This window comes from Euwallacea similis, chromosome 4 (genome assembly GCF_039881205.1).
Source record: "Euwallacea similis isolate ESF13 chromosome 4, ESF131.1, whole genome shotgun sequence".
Taxonomy (NCBI): Eukaryota; Metazoa; Arthropoda; class Insecta; order Coleoptera; family Curculionidae; genus Euwallacea; species Euwallacea similis.
In genome coordinates this window covers 7,725,491-7,749,644 of record NC_089612.1, presented here as the reverse complement: position 1 = coordinate 7,749,644, position 24,154 = coordinate 7,725,491, and the positions used below count along the sequence as shown (strand labels likewise).

At 32.9% G+C, this 24,154-nt stretch overlaps 3 protein-coding genes across 47 annotated transcripts in view; 1 reads left to right on the top strand and 2 right to left on the bottom strand.

Moving 5' to 3' along the window:
* The window catches only part of Dscam1 (Down syndrome cell adhesion molecule 1), a 120,137-nt gene extending 107,720 nt beyond the window's left edge, over window positions 1-12,417 (bottom strand). For 30 of the 38 annotated variants that reach the window (XM_066388668.1, XM_066388667.1, XM_066388670.1 and 27 more), the window contains exons 1-3: window positions 12,260-12,417; window positions 2,550-2,752; window positions 852-1,038 (exon numbers count right to left, since the gene is read on the bottom strand). In XM_066388668.1, coding sequence (XP_066244765.1) covers window positions 852-1,038; window positions 2,550-2,723 — 361 coding nt within the window. In that variant the 5' untranslated portion in view covers window positions 2,724-2,752; window positions 12,260-12,417. The remainder of the gene's footprint in view (window positions 1-851; window positions 1,039-2,549; window positions 2,753-12,259) is intronic. The other 8 variants (XM_066388660.1, XM_066388637.1, XM_066388658.1 and 5 more) reach the window with 2 other exon arrangements.
* Window positions 12,418-16,094: 3,677 nt separating this feature from the next.
* Ran (RAN, member RAS oncogene family) lies at window positions 16,095-19,404 on the bottom strand. Its single transcript, XM_066388720.1, has 3 exons — window positions 19,156-19,404; window positions 18,397-18,844; window positions 16,095-16,782 (listed from the first exon to the last, which is right to left on the bottom strand). Exons 2-3 carry the CDS (start codon window positions 18,826-18,828, stop codon window positions 16,567-16,569), a joined length of 648 nt encoding a protein of 215 aa, XP_066244817.1. The 5' UTR covers window positions 18,829-18,844; window positions 19,156-19,404; the 3' UTR covers window positions 16,095-16,566.
* Window positions 19,405-19,519: 115 nt separating this feature from the next.
* The window catches only part of Syx1A (Syntaxin 1A), a 65,502-nt gene continuing 60,867 nt past the window's right edge, over window positions 19,520-24,154 (top strand). For all 8 annotated transcript variants that reach the window (XR_010752060.1, XM_066388713.1, XM_066388716.1 and 5 more), the window contains exon 1: window positions 19,520-19,676. Coding sequence is in view for 7 of the 8 variants with exons in the window: in XM_066388713.1 (XP_066244810.1) it covers window positions 19,644-19,676 (33 nt within the window). In the remaining variant the exon portion in view is untranslated. The remainder of the gene's footprint in view (window positions 19,677-24,154) is intronic.

Here is a 24,154-nt window from a genome sequence, read left to right as displayed (position 1 = left end):
TATTTGAGGAATATCAAAGAACAGTTCTAACATAAAGTACACGATAAATGTAAAACATAACAAATCACGTAGGTACTGTAAATTGAAGCATGGCAAAGGTTAATCATTAGTCATTTGACTATTTTTGGTCAATTATAGCCGGTATCGCTGTAATAGTTTTAAGTTCAAGTTTAGGCTAAAATATAAATAGACATTATATCACTCTGGTATAAGCAATAAAAGCAATCGGTGTTTACTATAGTAATACGGCAGTCACGTTTTTATTACCCTTTAATAATCTAAAATAAACAAAAATGTACAGGATAGTCCACGTAAGATAGTCTACTACCTTATCTCAAAAACTGTAAGGTTTGAAAAAAGTTAAATATAAAAATTATTCAACTTTTCATTAATTTTTATTTTTTAACATTTTCGAAATTACAGGGTGGTATATATATGTCACGCCACGTTTTTTGAACCATTCAAAAATAAAAATTTATAAAAAGCTGAATAACTTTTTTTCTAAATCGTACAGTTTTTTAGATAAAGTAGTGGACCATCTTACGCGGCCCACCCTCTACATATTACCTTGTGAAATCCGAGGGTATTGCGATATTGCCCAAGATCTTTTTACACGTATCGATAAAATATTGATTGATATTCCTCAAGTTTAACTTAAAGAAGGATTATCGCCGTCACTTCCTTCAACCAATTCAACTTATTAACTCATAATTAAATTTTCGAAAAATCACTGGAAATATGTGGAAATATTTTTTAATCTTGGTAGGCACAATTCAAGGCTTAATCCTTCTTTGAATACTCATTTGAAAAATAAATTCAACAACTCTTGACTTAGAAAAGCCTGAACTAACCTGCTCGAACGTTGACATCCCGAGAATTGATTGATCCAACGCTGTTTTTGGCTAGACAAGCATAGACTTGAGCATGAACTTCCTGGCGATAGTCTTCAGCCCTAAATGGGGGAAAGACAAGGTTGCCATTGGCGAGGACTTGTCTTAAACCAGGGACATCGCCTACAGCAGTGCCATCTGAGCGAACCTAAGTTTGTAAAGAAAAAAAAACAGTTTTTCATCCTCAATTTATCCAAAATCAGGAATTCACAAGAATACACACACAAAAAAAGGGCTATTTATATACGAGGTAAGTAATGTAAGGTTTTGAGACACAATTTATGACAACGAGAGCGAATCTAAATGGTCGAATAAAATCTCATTACGTATCCATTACATACAACGTTGGATATCCAATTTTTAAGTTAAAATTAAAATACTTCCGAAATCACCTCCGTGATGCTAAGTTTATACAGGGTCTTTCAAAAGCCCCGAAATGTACAATTATTTCAAAAACGGTTTCAATAAAAATTACCACATTTTTTTATCTGCAAGCATTCAGCAACAATCATATATAATATACAGGGTGTCTCAAACACGATACCCCTATACTTATTTGTTGAAAGTAAAAAGTAATAAGAATAATATTAACTATGGGTCTTCAATGGGGTTGAATTACCTCAATTTCAATCTGAAAAGTTTATTTCTAAAATGCCGGAGTAACTAGTTATGACGCCATCAATGATATTTCTTCCAGAAACATACCCAAATTCTGACAAATTTATATTAATCCTCTTTTTGACACAATTTTTGTTAAAGGAATATTTTCTTATATATTTGTCGTTTAAAAGTTACAATAAAAAACGTCTTAGAAATTATCGCAAAAATATTTAATTTTACAACAAGGACTAAACAAACAACAATAAATTAGTTTTTATAACACTAACTAATAAAAATAAACTAAACCAATATTATATTTAATTTAACATTTTTTCGATATAACTTCTTTCTGCAAGACACATTTAAAGTCTTTACCTAACTTTCGTTCCGGTGGCTTTTGCCAATATTTCTTCCGTCAATTCATTGCAAGCAGTTCTTATTTTCTTCTTCAAGTGTTGCAAATTCATCGAAACGCTTTTATGAATTTCTTTTTTAAGAAATTCCCACAAGAAAAAGTCCATGAGAGTTAAGTCAGGGGAATTTCCTGGCCACTGCACAGGCTCGTTAAAGCCAATCCAGTTTTGTCTGAACGTGTTATTTAAGTACTACTGCGCAATACTAGATCTAATAAACTAGATATAGGAATAAATCAAAGCTAGTCTGATATTTCTGGATATATTTTTGCGATAATTTCTAAGACGTTTTTGCTTATAACTTTTAAATGTTAATACATAAGAAAACATTTTTTCAACAAAAGTTGTGTAGAAAATTTGAATCAACATAATTTTGTCAGAATTTGGGTATGCTTTTGGTACAACTAATGACATCATAACTCGTTATTCCAATATTTTAAAACTGAACTTGTTCAGGTTGAAATACAAGTCATCCAATACCATTGAAGACCTACAGTTTAAAATGTTCGTATTATTTTCCATTTCCATAAAATATGTATGGAGACGCTAAATTGGACACACCCTATATAAATTTTAATAGTGCATAAACATGCGAGAATACAACCTTTATTATCAAGTCAGAATCAAGATCTAAACTGGTGCTTACCCATATAATATCTGGAGGAGGATTACCACTGGCACTACATTCCACTACAGCTCCTGTAGTATTTGAAAAATCCACTCGATTTGGAGGTTCTTTGAGGAACACTGGCCCTGCAGTGTCGTCCTCTGCGTACACTGAGAACACCATTACGGCGAAAATCACTGCTCCGGCGAGCATGGCGAATGATCGCGACCGAATATCACTGACTGAAACAAAAAAACACATGTATTATGTATTGTCAAATTACAGACATATTCAAGATATCTTAGTAACGTCTTATCAAAGACGCTATAAAGATAAGTGCACTGAGATACGCTACTGCATTAGGAATTTAAAAAATTTACATAAATGCCTAAATATCAGATTAAAGTTTTGTGAGGTCCTTATTTAAAACGAAATGAATTTAATGTCGATAACTGGATAGTAAATAGTTACATAAGAATAATCAAAATAACAATTTGTAGGCAGTTTTTGTTTTTACTTTCTTCCACTCACAGAAGATCAGGAAGTGGCGGAATAGATTTTCAAAAAATATTTAACACAGAAATTAAAAAAAAAAACCACATTAAATCTTTAAATAGTGTACCAATCACCTCCACGTATTACACACTTTGCGACATTTTTGATACATTTGACAGCACAATTACAACTATATCTTACATTTTTAACTAATTAAATATTACGATTTTTGTTTTAATTCGGACTTGAGTCTTTTATTTCATATTTAAAAGGTGCTTTTTATTCCTAAAGAATCATTGTAACATCTGATTTTTTAAAAATTTTTAGCCATCTAGTTCTGCTATGACTCCACTGGATGATTTCACTTGGGGTATTATTAAAAACCAACGAATCTAACGGGTCTAACGGATTTAAATCCGGTGATCTGGGTGGCTAAGACTGTGTTTAATGAGAAAAAAATATAAAAGCTTTAAGAAAGTCAGTGGCGTATAAATAATAATAATAACCATAAATAACACTGCCAAATTTCAACAAAATCGGCTAAAGGATTACTAAGATTTTTACGAAAAAACGATATAAAAAATTGACAGCCTGTATCTTGAAAACGAAGCATTACCGAACCTATATTTAAATGAACTTTTTATCTTAGAATTATAATACTAAAAGGATCACCTCTTGAAGTTTAGTCAAGTACTCAAATAACACCCTGCATATGTCTCACAAATCTTGATGTAATCCTTCACTTATAATCCCAGTACAAATTTCAATTCAGTAGCAAATTCGCACAAAGGGCCCTTCATTAAAATAAAAAGGGAAGATGGTGAAACAGACACCTACTGTTCATGTAGAATCATATGTTACGCTTAGTGGCCTTGCAAAACTGTGTTCCATATAGAAAAATTTTTATGACCCATATACGAGGTAGAAACAAAGATATATGAGAGCCCCTATGTAGTAATTAGACATTGACTAGGACAATGCTTTTCACACACCACTCTTCGAGGATTATTTTTCATTCCTATGTGTACTTTAACCCAGTTTCTAACAGCTCATTCGAGTCTATGCCCCCTCGGTGCCTCCTTTGTCTACATTCGAACTCTTCAACCCAGCAATCTTCATTAGCTTTTATGCATATTTTATAATTTGTGAGTTTCTTCTAGTATTTTCATTTTCTTAGACTTTTAGTACATAAAAGATAATTATGAGATATTTTCCTTTCTAAAACATAGAACAAAAATATTTTTCAGAGAATATATCACACTAAAATATTGAAAAAAATCGACATTTTCGAAAAAACGATATTTTTGTAAAACCAGATGATATTAAAAATTGACCAAATACCCGAACACATTTCACTGCATACTACTATAACAGAATAGAGCTTTATTCGAGGTTTATACTATAGTTTTCTAAGTCATATTCTAAAGTTTAAAACAGGGTGTTAAAGCTGTATGTCGCAACAGCACCATAAGGCCAAACTTGCCGAGAATAAATCGAAGGGGTCCTATAATGAAGGGGAGAGACCAAGTGGATGACACATGACTGGAAAACGTGCGTTCATATATGAGCAAACAGGAAGTTTCGTGCTATTAAATATTTTAGATTTTATGTTCGTCTTAAGCAGAACTAGAGCTTGTCGAAAATCAATTTTTAAGGATGTTGAGAAAAGAGGTAAACAGCAATAATAGGTGTGAGATTCCCAACGAATCGGGGTCAAATCAGAGGAGATAAACAAAATTATGGCAAAGCCATTGGCCATTTGAAAACATCGATTTACAAAGGAAGTCCATGAGCTTGCTTTATTATAAAATGCATCAATAAATTGCCAATGTAAGCGGAAGCTATTAGGCTTCGTGTCAAAATTATGCTGTACATAGCGGCTGATGTCTTTGACCTTCTCTCGAAATTATAAGTTTGTCTGTCAGACAATAACTCATAAATCATTCTGGGTAATTGTCGAAGACATCTTATTATGCTGATGATATGTGAAACTTGCTAACCTTAATAGAGACTTTCAATTCGAAGTTTAAAACGGATAATTATGTGTACGTATACATTTCGTTCCAAAAACTTAAGAAAAATTGACGTGGTCAGTCAGGTCATGATCCAGTTACCGTCAGGTCAAATATTGCTGTTCACATTAGCGTGCACTGTCATATCACGATTACTCACATTAACGTGTACTTTCAAGTCACGATTATTCACATTAGTGCGCACTGTCAACTCACGGTTATTCATATTACCGCGTTCTGTCAAGTCACGGTTACTCAGATTGGAGCGCATTGTCAAGTCAGGTCAAATAATACAAAATCAATGTTCCAATATTTGACGTGACGGTAACTAGGCTGGGACATAACTTCAAGTATGAATTTATGTATTTTATGTTAAACTGACTCTAAATATCGGAGCACGTGGTCCTCCTGTACTTCTGCCCATCCATCAACCACCCTTCTGAATAAATCCGCCTGCATCTTTGACACCCGCATCTTTTTAACGGAAAATAAAATAAACAGAACGAGTAATTAACACACCGTGTGTATATCGTTATTCTTATTTGAACACGTTAACTTTTACGGTCGCCTTTACGCCTTTACACTTTAGGTAATTAGATTTTCTCGTATACAGAATGCTCAAGTTTTAATTCTATTAATCGGAAGTTAATCCGAGTATTTGACTTTATATTTGCGGAGCAATTCTCAGTAGAAAGGAGTGTCGCATAGCATTTGCGTTAAAAACAATAAAATACCATAAACGGTAACTTAGGAAATAAGGGAAATAAAACATAAATAAATAAAATATACAAGGTTAGTCATATATTTGGAACATTGGCAATAACTTTTTCGCTAATTTTTCTATGAAAAAATGTTTTAAGTAAAAGTTACAAAGCTAATTTGTTGCCACGTTTTTATGACTTTGAACTTGTTTTTCTCACCCCATAACGTTCCAATTTTAATTTTTCAAATGTCACTCTTTATTTCAAAACTCTTTTATGGAATCTACACTTAGTTGCGCATACAAACATATCAAATTTTCTTGTAGTTATATAAGAAAAATTTCGAGAAAAAAATTATTTTCCGTATTTTATTCAAAAAAATTAAATTCCGTCAGAAAAGCAAAATAATAAAAAGATCCAAGTATAAAAAAAAAATCAAGGCCAGCAAAAAATGACGACAAATTAGCCTTGTAATTTTTACTTAAAACGTTTTTTGATAGAAAATTATTTAAAGAGTTATTGTCATTATTCCATATATGTATATGACGGACCCTGTATAGAAGTAAAAAATAAATGAATAGTGAGTTATGGGTATTACTAAGTGTAATTACCTTTTTTACACCCTGTCTTTAGGACCTCTGATTCCATGCCTAGTTTGTTCTCTTTAATTATAGATATATACAGTAGCGGACAAAAGTGGAGCAACAAACATATTTTTGAAAATATTCATGGTTTGCTACGACTTATTCATAAATTAGTAATATCAAAATTATATTAGGATACCTAGAAATAACGCTGCAGAAAATTATAAGTTTATTCCCGAATTCAAGGTATTTAACAACAAAAACGAATAAATGTGGCGGACAAAAGTAAAGCAACAATATATAAAAATTCTTTCTGACGTCTTTTTTTCTCAAACACATTTGAGTTATTGTGTTTAGTATTATTGGTGAAAACTAGCAAATATGCCTCATGGTAAATCTCTCTCAGTACAATTGAAACAATTAATTATTTCGAAGTTTGAATCTAGAATGTCCCAAAGTGATATTGCTAGAGAATTAAATCTTAATCGCTCTATAATCTGTAGAGTATTGCGTGCCTACAAGATTCGCAAAAGTGTAGTGAGTCCTCCAAAAACAGGTCGTCCTCGAAAGACAACAAGAGTTCAAGACAAAAAAATTGTGAACATTTCAAAAGGGGATCCATATAAAACAGCAGTTGATATTGCATAGGAATGTAGTGACTTTGGTGTTTCTGTAAGATTGATTCGAAGACGTTTACAAGAAAAAAGTTTGAATGCCCGCAGACCCGCTAGAAAACCCTTCATTTCTAAGAAGAACAGGATGGCCCGGCTCCATTTTGCAAATGACCATCTTAACTGGAGTTTCGAAAAATGGAAAACTGTGCTATTCTCCGACGAGAGTAAATTTAATTTGTATTCCTCGGATGGAATTCGATATGTCAGGCGTCCTCCAAATGAAAGGTACAAGCCAAAGTACACTAAAGGCACAATTAAATTTGGTGGGGGTAACGTATTAGTGTGGGAATCATTTTCCGGGTTTGGAATGGGACCATTGATAAAAATAGAGGGCATTATGGACCGGTTTAAATATCTGGAGATATTAATGGATCATATGCTTCCGTTTGCAGAGGAAAACTTGTCATTATCATGGATTTTTCAACATGACAATGACCCGAAGCATACTGCGAAAATAATAAAAAAATATTTGGAAGAGCGACGGGTAAATGTAATGCAGTGGCCTGCCCAAAGTCCCGACCTTAATCCAATAGAAAACTTATGGGAGATAGTAGACCGTAAAATAAGGACAGAGAATCCACAAAAATTTAGAAACTCCGCAGAATTATTCACCGCCATTTCAACTGCATGGAATTCCATTTCAGAAGAAACCATAAATAAATTATTAAAGTCTATGAGGAATAGATGCATTGAAGTTATTAAAAACAATGGCAATGCTACTAAGTATTAGTTAAAATTTTCATAATCATTCAAAATTTCATATGTTGCTCTACTTTTGTCCGCCACATTTATTCGTTTTTGTTGTTAAATACCTTGAATTCAGGAATAAACTTATAATTTTCTGCAGCGTTATTTCTAGATATCCTAACATAATTTTGATATCACTAATTTATGAATAAGTCGTAGCAAACCTTGAATATTTTCAAAAATATGTTTGTTGCTCCACTTTTGTCCGCTACTGTATATCAATAAATGAAATCGAATTTCATCTGGGATTTTAATTTTAGCAATCGACATTTGCAAAAAAATGGTAAATAATAACAATGATTCCACGATTCAATTACGATAAGACACAGAATAAGATAGCGAATTAAGTACTGATTAACTTTTAAATTTAAACCATCGTCTAAAACTTTGGAAGCGCTTAAGGATTTTGAAATAAAAACAGTTTTAAGAAGGAAAAAATTATTATTTTTAGCGAAACTGTATACAGATATTGATACAATAGCAATAAAGTGTTTAATGAAAATTGAGTGGAGTTTTAAAATGAATTTTCTGGATAAACAAAGAAAACTTATAAAATTAGGGCTATAGCTTATATTCATCAAAATCTGTTTTTTATCTCTGCTTCGTAAATTTTCGGCATACTTTTTAATACTTTCACTAAGGACCTCTCTGGGGGCCTCATAATGATTTTAGCACGCCATCAAACCTTTAAGCTTTCGCAGGTAAACCGAGATTTTTTTCTAGGTAGTACCAAACATTCATACGCCTGCCACCTGGTCAAACCTGGGCAAGCTCTTCTCTTATTTAAAACCGAAATTTATAGTAGAAAGAACGACAGCTGGGAGCACTTCTACCTACGAAGGATCTTTCGCTTCGGTTTAATGAAGGAATCCAAAGGAATCAATTAATATCGAGATAAGAACGCACATTTGTAGGAATTTGAGGAGTAAAATACTGAAGTTAGCCAATAAAAAAATTAAGATTATTGTTCGTATACTAACCCCAGGTTAAACCAGTTTAATTATTATAGAGATATTTAAACAAATTCAATTGAACTGGGCTCATTTTTACTAGACTATTTAATCCATCTGAGCGACTCTGCTATTAGTCTTGATTTTTAGTCATATAAGATCCACATTTTACGTACATACATATGCTTTATTGATATACAAGGTATGTCTGAACATAGAGTCATAAATTGAATCACGTATTCTAGGTCCCAAAATATGACTAAAACTTCATATAAACATTTATCGAAAAATGCTTTGTTTTCGATGTACAGGGTGTAAAAGATTGGCTCCTGAGGATGATTTTTTATTAATATTTTCGAAACGTTTCGAGATAAATTAATGAAATGTTGTGCTTTTTTTCAGATTCAGATTTAGAAAGAGCACAAAAAGTTATAATAAAGTACAAAATTTCATTAATTTATCTCGAAGAGTTTCGAAAATATTAATAACAAACCGTCCTCAGGAGCCAACCTTTTACACCTTGTATATCGAAAACGAAGAGTCTTTCGATATACGTTTGTATGAAGTTTTCAGCATATTTTGGGGCCTACAATACGTGGTCGACTTTATGGCACTATGTTCAGAGGTGCCTTGTGTATTTAATTTAAAATATTTAATTTACTATATCTACGCCACTATCGGTCCTTAAACCCAATTTCGAACGGAAGGCAAAGACAAAAATCTCAGATCTCTACCAACGTAACGCAGACAGGTGCGTGGTCCAAGTAGCAGCTGCCGACCATCGAACCAATCATGGTCTATTCTCTGGTTCTTGCTCGGGTTCTTGTCTGATGTGAATCTGCATTTGCTTTGGCTTTACATGAAAACGAGCATGAAAGAATTCAGATACATTGACGAGAACAAGTTTAAGGAGGTATGAAAGTACCATAGTTGCCTCATTAAATAGGTATGTTTCACCCACCCTCATTGGTGTGCCCACATTCTTTCACAAGTGTTTTCTTCAGCTGTTTTTCTGAGGTTCCCTTTTTTTGCAATTTGAAGAAGAGGAAAATCGCATATTAACAAAAACAGTATAGAGTTTTTGCCCTATGTGAATCTATATTTACTGCTGATTTCCATGAAGACAAGTATGAAAGGATAAAGATCAGAATGGAACTGATATTAAAAATTCCAGGTTCTATTAAATTTATGATTAGTAACATTGACAAGTATACAGTTAAATTTAAGAAGGTGCCAAAGTACCATAGGTGCCTCAACAAATAAGCAGGTACCCAAAAAAGAAAAAAAAAGTATATTATCAAGAACAGTATGAAAGTTTTATCGGTCGAAAACAAATACAAAAAATTTACTCTAGACATGCACTTTTTATGGAAATGGTTTGTACATTCCTAGATATTATTGCTAATAACCAGAAAATGCTGATAGATAGGGAAAAAAGTAACAAACGATCAGTGGAGCATCATAAAAATATTTGGAGGGCTAAAATTGGTAGATGGAGATTAGAATTATTCAGAAAATAGTTTTTAACCAAACATACTGAGTTTTGGGGTAACTTGCTAAGGTATTTTAGTGTACACAATAGAGATATTTTAAGATACATTCAGGTATTTTTTAGGTATTTTTGAGGTATTTCCAAGATTTTATGAGACATTTCAAAGATGTTTTGAGGCATTTGAAGGTATTTTTAAAGTATTTTGAAGTATCTGCACAGTATTTCCAGGTTTTTGGAGTAAATCATTAGCAATGTAACCCTTAGCTTAAATCTATACATTTATCAAATTTAGCATCAGGGTAGTAGGTAGTATGTACAGGGTTGGTCCGTATATTTAGGCAGCGCCTACTACTTTTATTATAAAAAAAGAAAAAAATTAAATACAAAAACTGTAGGGTTTATCCTAAATCGCGAGAAAATGTTACGTAACACAACAGATGAATATTGCAGAATTTGAAAAAGGATAGAAAGCCGGTCAATTTATAATGAAATACCTTGTATATTTTATAAAAATCGAATAGACCTCTACTTTCTGATTTCAAAAGTATATAATATGTTGACATTTAGTTTAGCCGTTTTCCCGGTATTTGCATTTAAAAATCGTGATTATTTTGTTTTTCCAAATCGCAGTTGTCATGAATAAACAAATGGGCCAAACGTCATTAGTAATTATTATTAATTCGGCTGTCACATTTTCTTCATTTCATTCGTAAAATATATAAAATAAATAAAAAATAGAGAAAACTAAAAATTAGAAATAATTTGAAATGAATTTTTTTTTGCATAACTCATTTTACACATTCACAGTGCCATGGATTATAAGCAAATATTGCTATGAGGAATTAATACAAAATAAATGTGGAAAAGGACGAAAAAAATTGTGTCTGAAAAGGACGAAGGATTCGTTTTACGTGAAATGATAATTAATCGGAAAAAAGTGTTCCAAAATTAACGACAGAAATGTGCCAAAAAATAAACAACTGCAAAAGTGCGAAAAGTTCTTAGAAAAAAACGGTTACAACAGCTTGTATACCAAAAATTAATCGACAAAATATTTTCGATTCGCAAAAAAATATCTAAATGAACCTGCTGGGTACTGGGTCACCGTTAATTTCACAGATGAAACAAAAATTAACTTATTCGGTTCAGATGAGAGGCAAATTATAAGAAGAAAACCAAACAACCAGCTTTATAACAAAAATCTTGTTAAAACAGTCAAGCAAGGAGGAGGATTTTTAATGTTATGGGGTAACAATCCCAACCACACTACTGGGCTTATAAAGCAATCTTTGATATTTAATGTACCAAAATTATTAAATTTTCCGCCTCAATCGCCAGATTTAAATCCGATTGAGAATTTGTCGGGAATTTTCCAAAACGAGGTTTAAAGCCGCAACTCTAGTAATTTAGAATTCAGAAACATCGTCTTGTAAAATATTTCTGCAGATGTCACAAAAGAGTTAGTACGATCTATGCCATGTAACTTGAAGGCTGCTATTGTAACTAAAACAGATGCTGTGAAGTGTTAATTTCGTCAAATTTGTTAAAGTGAGTTGTTGTATTTTGTACAGTTAGCTTTGTGTCTATATTTATGGTTGATTATTGTTTGTTAATTTATGTTTTTTAATAGAAACTATTTTATGATTTTTTTTGTAGCATATTCTATTCTATACTTTTTTGCAGTAGATGTTTATTAAGACAAAAAAATGTGTAGAAACACGTGTTTGCAACAGATTTATTAACTTTTACGTTACGTGCGGTAAATTTTGTGAGTAACTGTATATCAACCCTGGCTCCAAGGTGGTGTAATGTATCAAGTCTGGCACAAAGTACTTACTTAGTAACCTTACTTATGCCTACTCCTACTAATATTATGCATATTTTCTGACCAAAAATTTATTTGCCCACTTGTAACAAGTGTTGCCATCGTTACTTTTCCTCCCCCTGGACAAAAATTCCAACGGCAGGAGCAAAACAGAAAAATTAAGCAGATACACAAAAGATCGGTGTGGGAGGTTGATGTAAATGTTTTATTTCGGGTTTCCATAACCAAAACGCGAATACATATTCCTGATCTGGCAAACGCATACGTACCACTATAATACGGTTATATCCAAATTTGGGGAACACTGTATAACACAGACAAAAAACTCGTCTAGGAACGACGTCGAAACATACCGCACCAGAAACCGACACGGGAAACACGACGAACGCTATTCCGTGAGCTATGACGAACGAACGCCAATGACCAAAACAAAATCCAAATCCAACGCCTTGTCGAGAACGACCGAACACACGCGGCGTTGCCGAGTCTAGCAATTTAAACTTGGACTAGAGAGATTTTTGCCAAAATCATTTAAGCCGTAATAAGGACTGGTGTAATTATAAAAAGAGAAAAAAAAAGAACTAGTGTGATACAACAGGGTTTGAAGCCAGTGAAGTTGGTCAGTGCCCAGAATGTACCGCATTCTAGTATACGTGCACAGGGTATGCAATTCTGAAACTTAACCATGGGGATCTCGGTAGCCACAAGAGATAGACGGTCGGTTAAATTAAGGCGAAGTTGTGCAATTTAGAGTTCAAGAATATGTTGTTTTAAAATTTGAAAAATTCTGATGACTTCGGAGGAAAACCGATATTTTGAAAAAACGTTTTAAAATTTTCCTAAACTTATTATTTAAAGCGATTGACGCCTTATTATTATTGCAAGTGCTCCTCTTCTACAATTTGGCGACGTAATATTTGAAATCTGACGTTTTGAATTTCAACAACAGCTTTTTTCTGATGAGCGCCATCTTGAATTTTCACATCTTTGAAATCAGCTTTTTTGTTATTACGATGATGTATCATATATTAAGATTCAGTCTTGCATTTTGGTGGAAATATAAAAAATCCTGGTTTTGCAAAGAGTGCCTCGGAGATAGTAAAATAAGAAATAAAAAAATAAATAAAATTATAAGAGCTGCTCGAGGGGTTTGCCCACCACTCCCAAGTACAGCTCGATGCGTCTTCTTAATTTCTGCATTGATATAAAAACATGTCTTCTTGTTTTTCAAAAATACCAAAATCAATATGGCGTCCACACAAAAATCAGAAACAAATGACGGTAGTTGTTTTTGATACGTTGCCGCATTCTACGGAAAAAGGTACCATGAGGTTTAATGAAGTTTTAGCTTAAAAATCACTTTAGGCTGCGGGACAAACTCAAACATGTGGTGTTTCACTTTCGTTCATTTTTTTGGAAAATTTAGAACCTACAGGAATTTTTAAATTATGTACCAGTTTTTCATAAAATTCTCTAAAACTCCTCCCTTCTAACCGAACATATATCTATTTTAGTAATCAAGATCTTCATATATGTAGAATAAATTTTGGACACCCCATATTGGCAATATAGTGAAAAACTTTGCTATTACGTTTTTACGATTTTCTATAGTTTCTAATGTAGGGGTCACAAAATTACGGCCCGCGGACCAAATCCGGTCCTAGACATTTGTTCATGCTTCATGTACAAAAAAAATTCACAAACATTCACTATATTAAATGTGAATGCCGTATAGAAATGTAGAGAAAATTTTAAAGTAATGTATTCATGTTTTATCAAATTGTCAAATGTACTTTTATTGGGGGTTCCCAGAAATGACTAAATTCGGGGATTTACTAAGTTGCTATCAAAGCTATAAATATCAATGCATTGAAATACGTATGTTGTAGTTAACCCCCTTCGTCAACGATATACACAAGTATGTGTTTGTGCCAGGATATTTTATACAGGGTGATTCATTAACAATGAGCCAACCTAAAGCTGGAGGTACTACACGTCAAATGGTGATGATGGAAGAAAATATGCCTTATCTGAAAGTTGATAATTTCGGATATATACAGGGTGTTGAAAATTAAAATTTTTATTAACATTTTTGCCATTATTCTGAAAATATTTAAGTTAAACACTTGAAAATTTGTAAAGTTATGTTTTTTTTGGATGATGAATAAGATACGTTTTACAATTTCTGTGTTGCTAATGGGGGACACCACTTACGGTCTATGTTACAGAATTTACAATTAATAACTTTTTATCTTGTGTGTCTAAGATGAAATTTGATTCCAAATTTTGAAAAAGCATTAATTTTTCAATTAATTATGTAGTCTTGTTTCATTTCAATGTCTTGATTCGTTTTCGAGAAAAATCTATTTACCAAACATTATGTTTAAATTTGATAATACGAAAAATTTGGTAAATACAGACGAGTTATTTGCTTTTAAATATAGTAAAAAATATTATTACTGATAAAATTTTGAAAATATCGCGTCACAATAAGTTCTCGAATAACAAAATGAGAAATGTGATTAGTGTTTTTGCGTAAGAAAATTTCAATGGCCATGCCTCAACTCAAAGATATTAGAAATTGTATTTCAATCGAAGACAACTAAATCACAAACTTTTTAGAAATTTATATATTCGCTTAAGCGAAACCGAATCTTTCCATTTTAAATGTACTATCAGTGCTCCAAAAAGTATCTCGGTTGAATAGGAAGAGGAATTTTAGTTAGAGTGACCGAAAATCCAGACATAAATACTCGTCTTTTAAATACTGCAACAGGCATAACTCAGCCTACGATTTGGAAAATTCTGAAGAAGGGGAAACTCTATCCATTTAATCTTACTCCTGTACAAGATTTATTGCCTCAAGATCCTTCTGCTCGTCTACGTGTTGCCCATTTTTTAAAAGAACAGGAAACCAACAAATTATTTCTATTTTTGGAACAACCTATGTCTGTGAACAAATTTTTTCCTGATTGCAATATATAAAATTTTAAAAATCATTCAAAACTGACTAATGGACAAGATTGTTTAACTATTGGCGTTTTTAAAATAATTGAAAGATCTCCACAACAAACACATAAATCGCATTAAATATTGGTTTCTATTTGTATTTTTGTTTAATAATTTTATTGATCTTCATAAATAATAAAAAAATTAAACAAATAATTTTATTAATATTATTTTCATATAAAACTTAAAATCTGGCGCGCATAGTTTTATATATACACATGCGGCTCAAGTTTGAGGACCTCTGTTTTAAGATAAGGCCATAGCCAGTTTTGAACGAGCCACCCTGTACTCATCGCACTGGAAATGTGTAATTTTATACGTATACACGAACGCCACTGGAAATAGTAGTAAGAAGCAAAGACACTCCGGCACATAAAATCTAATAAAGATAGGGGTAGGAAAAACAACTCAAGATATATGGCAACATTGGATTTGCTATTATAAAAGATCGATAAACTTTTTTCTTCTCTAGAGTGCCCGAATCTGTAAATTCGGTTGCCTACGCAGGTTGATGTTTGATATAATGCTACTTACGGCATCTTGTGTTGGAAAGCGAACTTCTCTCATGCTATTGGGTAGATTCCTTATGTAGATTTTGTCATAGTTTAGGAATTTTGCATTGATTTTGTATGAAATGGAATTATTTACTTCCCATGATCATCTCTGATCATGATTTAGATTTAAGGATAATTTTTAATCGAATTATCAGTATTTGCAACAACAGTCTCCTACCGGCAGGCTTCTTATATCTATTCCAGTTTTTATTAGTAAATTGTTTACCGATAGAGGACAGCTGCAGTTACAATACTGTATTTAAGAAAAACGCGGCAGTGCCATATTAGGCACACCACAGTACAGGGCTATTGATTATAAATTAAAATCGAACCCTTATTCACCAACTTACATTTCACGGAATACACAAATATCTATGAGTTATACACACCATTTTTTTTATAGGATCAAAGAGTTATTCACAGAGCAGGGAAATAAACGTATGTACTTCCTTAGTTGCGAAATGGAACTCTTCTTTATGGGTCGGGTCTCAGCCAACCAAACAATTTACGAGCAAACCAACGATAATAAAATAACATAAAATATGCCAAAAAATATTTTATTACAGTTGGGATGTGACAAAAATAAGAAAAGAGATTATTTAAATTCTTAACGCATATTAGGTATATTTATATTTAGTTGATCGACTCTAACCAGGAGCGACATTCAGACTTAACAATTTCAAGAATTACACCACGCACATTATCAACTATAACGTAATATTGAACATCAACTTTGAACCATTCACTCACGAAGTGTATTAACTCAAAACCATTAATGCATTAGGTAAATTTAAATACAGCCTTCCGTCAGTTTTTAAATTTTAAAAGCAAAAATGAATTATAAAATGTGTGACAAGGTTTGGAACTTATAAGTGCATACTGACTCAACATAAAGAGTTGATAACCATTAAATCTTCAGTAAAACTTAGAAACACAAACATTTTACCGTTAAAGAAAATATGCAATATATTAATCGTAATATTGCATATTTTCTTCAGTTTAAAGATTAAAGTTTAAAGATCTTCGTCGTCATCGGGTAAGGCAGTATTCTGAGCTTCAGCGAGATCTTTTTCGATCTGTTGTTGCCATTGAGGATCCATTTGGACTTCTGGAGGAACAAGAGCGGGCATGGCTACGAATTCTAAGTTGGGATCTCCAATGAGTTTGCGGGCCAACCACAGGAAAGGTTTCTCGAAGTTGTAGTTGGACTTTGCGGAAATATCGTAATACTGAAAAAGAATAAACGAAATAAATAAGGTAGAATATGTAGCTAAATAGTGTAATGCAGAGTTCATGTTAGATTTCAAATAAAAGACGTAGTAGGATAAATTAGGAAAAAGCTGGAATTTTTATAGCCGTTAGCGGTGTTATCAATTTGTTTTAGTGTTTCAAGCTACAACCATTGTATCAATTTTTGACTACATTTATCACCGTTAAACTTTACCAAAAGCTGATAAGTTTAATCATGTTGGTTATTGGTCGCATTTGAAGTTCACTAGAACCTTGATTAGTTGTTAATGTAATGGTAGAAATAATTATCAAAAATTATAACTTTATTACTTAGTTTTAACTAAATATTTTGATCATACAGTTTTATTATAAGATTTTTTTTTGTTTTTAAGAACTTTGTGAGTTTCTTAGACAAAACTATCGCAGAACTAAAACTAAACAAACATTTTAAGGCTAAATCATTTCTAAGACTTTTATTTTACATTAGTGACTTCCACATCCCTACATTTTTAGCAAAAGAAAGTCGGCCACTTTCATTGAAATCACGGTTTACTAAGTGAACCAAGAATATCATGTTTTCCCCTACATTTTGGAATCCCCAACAGCCTAAGCACCTAAAAATCTTTTTGAAACATATCTGAGGTACATCTCATAACATTTTGTTTTGTAGTTTACTTTAAAATCTCTGATATTAAAAGAGTTTTGGTCTCCTGGATAAAATGTAACGTTTTTAGCAAGTAGATTTTAAATCATTGGTATTTAATGTAACTTGATAAAGATTTTTTTTCAGTATGACAGTTTTCTATTAGCAATGAATGGAATGTCATAAAAATCTGAAAGAATTGGGGATGATGGACGCTTATTGCATATGGTTTAAATGATTTTCTCTTGATTCAAGTTATTCTTTTCAAGTGATTATCATCTTGAATCAATAAATCCCTTGACAACATTATGATTAAAGGTCAGATGGGTTCAAAGCCCACTTGTACAAATAATCATTATTTTTTATGGAAATTATGATGAAACCATCATTAAAGACTTTATCTGGAAATAGATAATATGTTTTAGGGTTGTCATTCCAAAACTCATTACAAAAAGCTCCTGAATGAATTAATGAGAGATAAATTTATATACCGCCTTCTTCTGTGGCATTATTCTTTAGCCAAAGCAGAAAATATGGATACTGAATGAATAAACATTAAAATAAATTATTTTTCAAGATCATAACACAAAATTTTTTGCTGTTTTCAATAAACTTCTTATACAGGACTAGCTTAGAATTTATATTACATATATCATTCAAAAAAACTATAAAAAGTATATAATTGTATTAAAAATATTTGAGAAAAATAGTGCTTTGTCATAACTCTTTTGGTAGATGTTAAATTATAAGTAATATGTCCAGAAAGTTAATGAAAGCCTCCCTTCTTTTTGAATTTAGAAATAACAGGCACATTTGACAATGCATTAAAAATTTAACAAAATAAATTTAGATAAGCCTGAACCTACTGATCATAGACCTTGTAAAAAATATGTTGAAGCAAAATTTCCCTAAATGAATTTTGGAGGGAATTTCCTTACTTACCTTAAAAACAAACAATAACAAGACTTACCTGCAAGTTTTTCTTCCTATGGAATACAATGCTTTTCGCTTTGACTTTTCGATCCTTAATATCAACTTTATTTCCACAGAGCACAATAGGAATGTTTTCACATACTCGGACTAGATCCCTATGCCAATTTGGTACATTTTTGTAAGTTACTCGGGATGTAACATCAAACATAATAATGGCACATTGTCCTTGAATGTAATATCCATCTCGTAGGCCTCCGAATTTCTCTTGGCCAGCCGTGTCCCATACATTGAATCTGATGGCGCCTCTGTTGGTATGAAACACCAATGGATGGACCTCAACACCGAGGGTGGCAACATATTTTTTTTCAAATTCACCAGTCAAGTGCCGTTTTACAAAGGTGGTTTTGCCGGTACCCCCGTCACCCACTAGAACGCATTTAAATGTCGGTAAATCTTGTTCAGCGGCCATGGCTTGCGACTGTTGCCTAAAAACAATGAGGTTATGTTATGGAATTTCTCCGAAAAGCTAATTTTAACTATTTTCTCAACTTATTAGTGAAGTTACCCTTAAAAGTCGAAAACTCCGGTAAAGCCGGTATAAATTGAGGTTCAAATTAGTTCGGAATAAATAGAGGTTGGGGTGTTTTTCAATTTTGAAGCGAGTAAATGGCGGTAAAAACGTCTCACAGGAATTTGACATCCAAGGAAAGACTTCAACAATGAATATTTTCGCAAATAATCACGGTATCGCAAAAATACTTACACAGAAATGAAACAAGTAAAGAAAACCACTTACCCGTTTAGTAAAAACGCTCAAAAATTTGCGATGGCACAGAGATTCACCGATAATTCCTCAGAGCTTGCAAAGTCGTTATGGATCACAATGGCGTTCGCAAGTGTATGAGGACGAGTGGTTGCCGTTGTAAAACCGTTTCGGCTAGGAAAAGGACTTTAATTCGAAAATCTCTTTAGATATAGGCCTAAATTCAAGAAATTGCTATCCAGCCTCCTTTAGGCGAGAATGGCTTATTATTTTTTGGTAAAAAGTAAAAAATCCGCAAAAATTATAACGTTACGTCACGCAAAAAGTCTGACGTCACAGGAACATGCGCTGTCCAGGGACAGCACTGCAGAACTCTATCGATTTCTGTGTGGTGGCCGTCTCCTCCGGATCGGTAGATATATCGGGGTCTAGTTTCTCGTTGTCGTTCGTGTAAAACTATTTGAATGGGATTATTTTGGGAACCTTTATTGCAGTGTGTGTGAAACTAAAACCGGATCAAAATGACCAAGGATAGATTAGCTGCTCTTGTAGCGGTAAGCCCCATTTCGTTATGCTTCGTCAAAGTTGCACCGATCCTGCTTTGATTCATTAACTGCAGGAAATTTCATTTCAATGAAAATCTGTGTCACTGGGGTTATCGCAAATTGTTGTACGATAACTCTGTACATCTGGGACTCTAAATGTCTCGTTTTCGGAAGTTCATTTAGTTATTTATGAATGTGAAATCTCAACAAGTGTTGCTAAGTTCCCTAAAATATTTAAGTGGTTTGGGGAAATTTTTCATAGACCTGTTTGTCAAAAGTCGAGCCCCACCCTGTAGTATGTCAAAATGCATTAGCTTCCCCTTCTTCCCCATTTTTTAACTTTTAAATTTAATTTTAATTTATTCTTATTTGATAATTCCATAAGTTATTTCCATAAATAATGTATAACTGAATCTCAATCGAATCCTCCCCAGATACCTTAGTTACATGTCGAAAAGAAAAACTTGATACTTTAGGATGACAACTTTTTATTTTTGTAATTTTCATCATGTAGGTACCTCCTTGATAATGCATTTTTGAAGAAATTATTTCCCAGAAGTATAAATAAATTTAAAAAACCAAAATCTAATAACAAAGTGGTTCTGGGGTGAAAAACCTTAAACAGAAATCCAAAAGTTCTTCCAGGTCCATTTTTAAAGTCAATGTGTTTCTTTGGGTATCTCGGAATCTTACATACCTTACCTGCCTCACCTGTTGTTTTTTATAATACAAACAATTATCTGTTTGTAGAAAAACACCTTCCTTTCCACCCCATTTTGTAAACTTCAAATACATTTTTAATTTACCCTTATTTATTAAATTATTTGCATAAATTATATAAAATGCTTAATTACATTATTACTGCTTTACTAATCACAAGTGAACCCTCCTCTATACTTACTTAGTTACATCTTCTTTTGGAGGAAGAGTACCTATAAGTAGAAGCTTCGAACTTAGGAACAGTAATTTTTTTATTTTTGTAATTTTTATTATGTAAGTAATTTTCATAAAAATTATCAGTAGAAATATAAATCAGTTAAAAGACTTAATAAAAGAAAATGTAGTGAGAAATAAAATGGCTCTAGAGTAACAATCTTTAAATTCAAAAGTATTTCCAGGAACATTTTAAAAATTTATCTGATCCTATAGGTATATCAGAATCTTACATATCTTACCCTCCTTACCTTTTTTTTTTGTTTTTGAAATTGGCAATTATCTGTATGTCTAAAATATCTAAGTAGGCACAAAGAAAAAATTAAGGATGAAACTCGTTATTAAACACCTTGGGAAAGATATAATTTCCATGAATCACCTTGTAAGATGTTAAAATGCATGTTTTCCCTTCCTCCCATATTTGGAAAATTTTAAAGGCCGAGTAAGGTTAAGGGGTCAATTCGGCCCCCACAGGCGATGGATCTGGAATTTTTTCCAATCGTCCCTGTCACTCAAAGGACTTACCACATAAAATTTCAATTTCCTAAGTCTTACCATTCAAGGGTAGGACGGTTGAGGGTGAGAACTTTAAAATGCCATATTTCGGGAACTATTCATCGTACAGCGTGGGGCAAAATGGTGCGCCCTTCAGTAACCACCTTCTTATTTTCATATACTTGTAAATTTATCGGTTGATGCCAAAGGGCCAAAATCTAAAAAAAAAAAAACTTGGTGATTTTAGAGGAGTTTGCACTTTGGTACACTAACCATTTTTGCACACTGTGTAGAGGACCTCTCGAAGTATCTATCCACGTTGAATCAGATTTGTACCAAATTCAGTATTTGGGATATAACGATTCAAAGTATACGCAGACCACGATGCAAAAAAAAACAGTATTTATCGCAATAAATGATTTTTTCTCACTTATCGCCTTAGTATACCTGTACACATAGCAATAAACTATTGTGCCTAGTGGTATGTACCTGGTGTGTATATTTACTTGGAAATTTTCGATTAATTTTTCGCAGTTTTTTAAAATTTATGATTATTTATTTTAAATTATGGAATCTAATGATTCATTACCTTCCACATCAGCGTCGCTGAATGTTAAGTGTATCATTTGTTCACGTGCCTGGAGAATCAAAATGTATCAACACGCCTGAAGACGCCCGTTTATACTCAAAAGTATTCTGTGTTGCAGTTCAACAGAATCGCACCGTGTGCGGATATTGTCGCATTTGCTTTTATAAAAAGCAAAGAATGCTAGTCCCAATTCAGCAAAACGCTGGACTTCCAAATGACATCACTCAAAATCCCGTGATGGAAGAGTCGATTCGGATTAATATCAGCGAGGATAGCGATGATTCCGAAACAGACGATACACGTGATCCTGAAGTTAAATATAATTTAACATCTAATGAACAGGCCGAAGAATTAGTTAGTCTGGAAATCGATCGCACCGTTGCAACTCACAAATATTGCATCATTTGTGGTGGTAATACAACTTCCAATTTAATGTTGATTCCCAAGAAGGCTTAGTCGGCAATAGATGCTGTAGAAGTCACATCATCTTCGACTCATTTTTTGAGGAAGATTTAATGAAGATCAAGGTATATTCAAATATTTCTGAAATCACATCGAAAGAGCTCTCTTGCATGATGGAAAACATTGGAATATCCAACAGTCATTCAAAATGAGGATCGCTAAATGCATTGAAGTAGAACACTTATTTGATTGAATTGTTTAAAAATTATGTTTTTTTAAAATTTCTTCTCTTGAATGTATCGATACAAGCATTTTCGTTAGAACAAAATTCTTTAAAAATGTCAATTTGTGCCAAAACTATGAAATGAATAAAAAAATGTTTCAAGTAAAAACATGTTTGTTTTGAACAACAAATCAGAATCTGTCAAAAAAATGTGGGGTTCCCATTTGAAAAAACAAAGTTGACCTTGATTAGAGCCTGAAGATGACCTTGAATCGAAACAGTGATGATGCCAAAAGTTTTCCCCTTTCATATAATCCCTTTTTTATTTGAAACCTTTTTTTTCTAAAACTCATAACTTCAGAGATATTTACGTGACACGCTTAAAAAACTCCCCCTCTATATATATATATATATATATATAGAGGGATATATAGATATGTCATTAATGTCAATCAATCGGCTCTACTGTCATATAGCTTTCTTCCAAATTTCAACTTTCTAAGTTTAAAAACAAAAAAGTCATAAGGGCGAGCCACCTTCTTGGCTCACTCGGTACGTCGCTATTGCTATTGCTGTGATTGCGCGAATGGAAAACGTACTGTCGGTTGTTGTTCTCATGCGGCTGTAATTATTTATCATTTATCACATGCTCGTTACTTAGCCCGAATTATCAACCCGGCCGAGATTTTGATCAACATGTTTAAGACCACTGATTTCGTAGGCGTCCTAGAAGACAGCGATACGGATGAAGACGCTGACGTCACCACCCTCCCTGAATAATAACCAGTGTTCTCAAAAACATTGAATTTCTTCCTTTCTTTCTAGGTACATAATTATGCTTACTTGTCCATCACTTTAGAGGGCAGCTCTAGAGGCTCTATGCCGTATATATTGTATAGCGACGTCATTTGGTGTTGGTGCTGTTTTCCGTCGCGTTAGTTATATGAATTATATGGATTTAGACTTGCAACCTCCTCTAAAATCACCTAAGTTTTTTTTTGAGATTTTGGCCCTTTGGCATCAACCGATAAATTTACAAGTATATGAAAATAAGAAGGTAGTTACTGAAGGGCGGACCATTTTGCCCCACGCTGTACGATGAATAGTTCCCGAAATATGGCGTTTTAAAGTTTTCACCCTCAACCCCGTCCTATCCTTGAATGGTGAGACTTAAGAAGTTAAAATTTTATGTGGTAAGTCCTTTGAGTGATAGGGACAATTGGTAAAAATTCCAGATTGATCGCTCGTGAGGGCCGAATTGACCCCTTAACATTACACGGCCTTTGATTAAACTTTTAAGGTTATCCCTCCAAAATCTTGAGAAAACATTTCAGACTATGGACGCATGGAGATAGTATCCTTCTCAAAAAGTTTGTGACTGTTTAATTGCTGCTGATTTTTAGTATTAATTTTCTTGTTTTTTCTACCTGCTTCCTAAGCAATCCCCCTTTTAGTATATAGAGAAGGTAATAAAGAATACACCTAATTCAACAGAATCCATCATTAATAAGAATTGGTTGTGAAGAAATGAAAGATAAAAAAAATTATTGCCACAATGCTTTGATAGTTATACCAACTTGAGCTTGGTAGGAAAAAGTCAATCGATCTATCATTACAGATTCACAATACCTATTAATATAACATATTAGGAAATCTATTTCCATTGAAAATAAAGTCCCTAAAGTCACAGACAATCTTCAAGATAAAGTAAAGTCTTGATTGTTTGTGCTTCCATTATCTGGTTGTCTCAATAATGTATGTAAGGTGTGATTTCAAATTCAAATTTGGAGTTCCTCAAATAGCGCTACCCAGGACATTACAGACTTTTTGATCAACTAGGGGAAA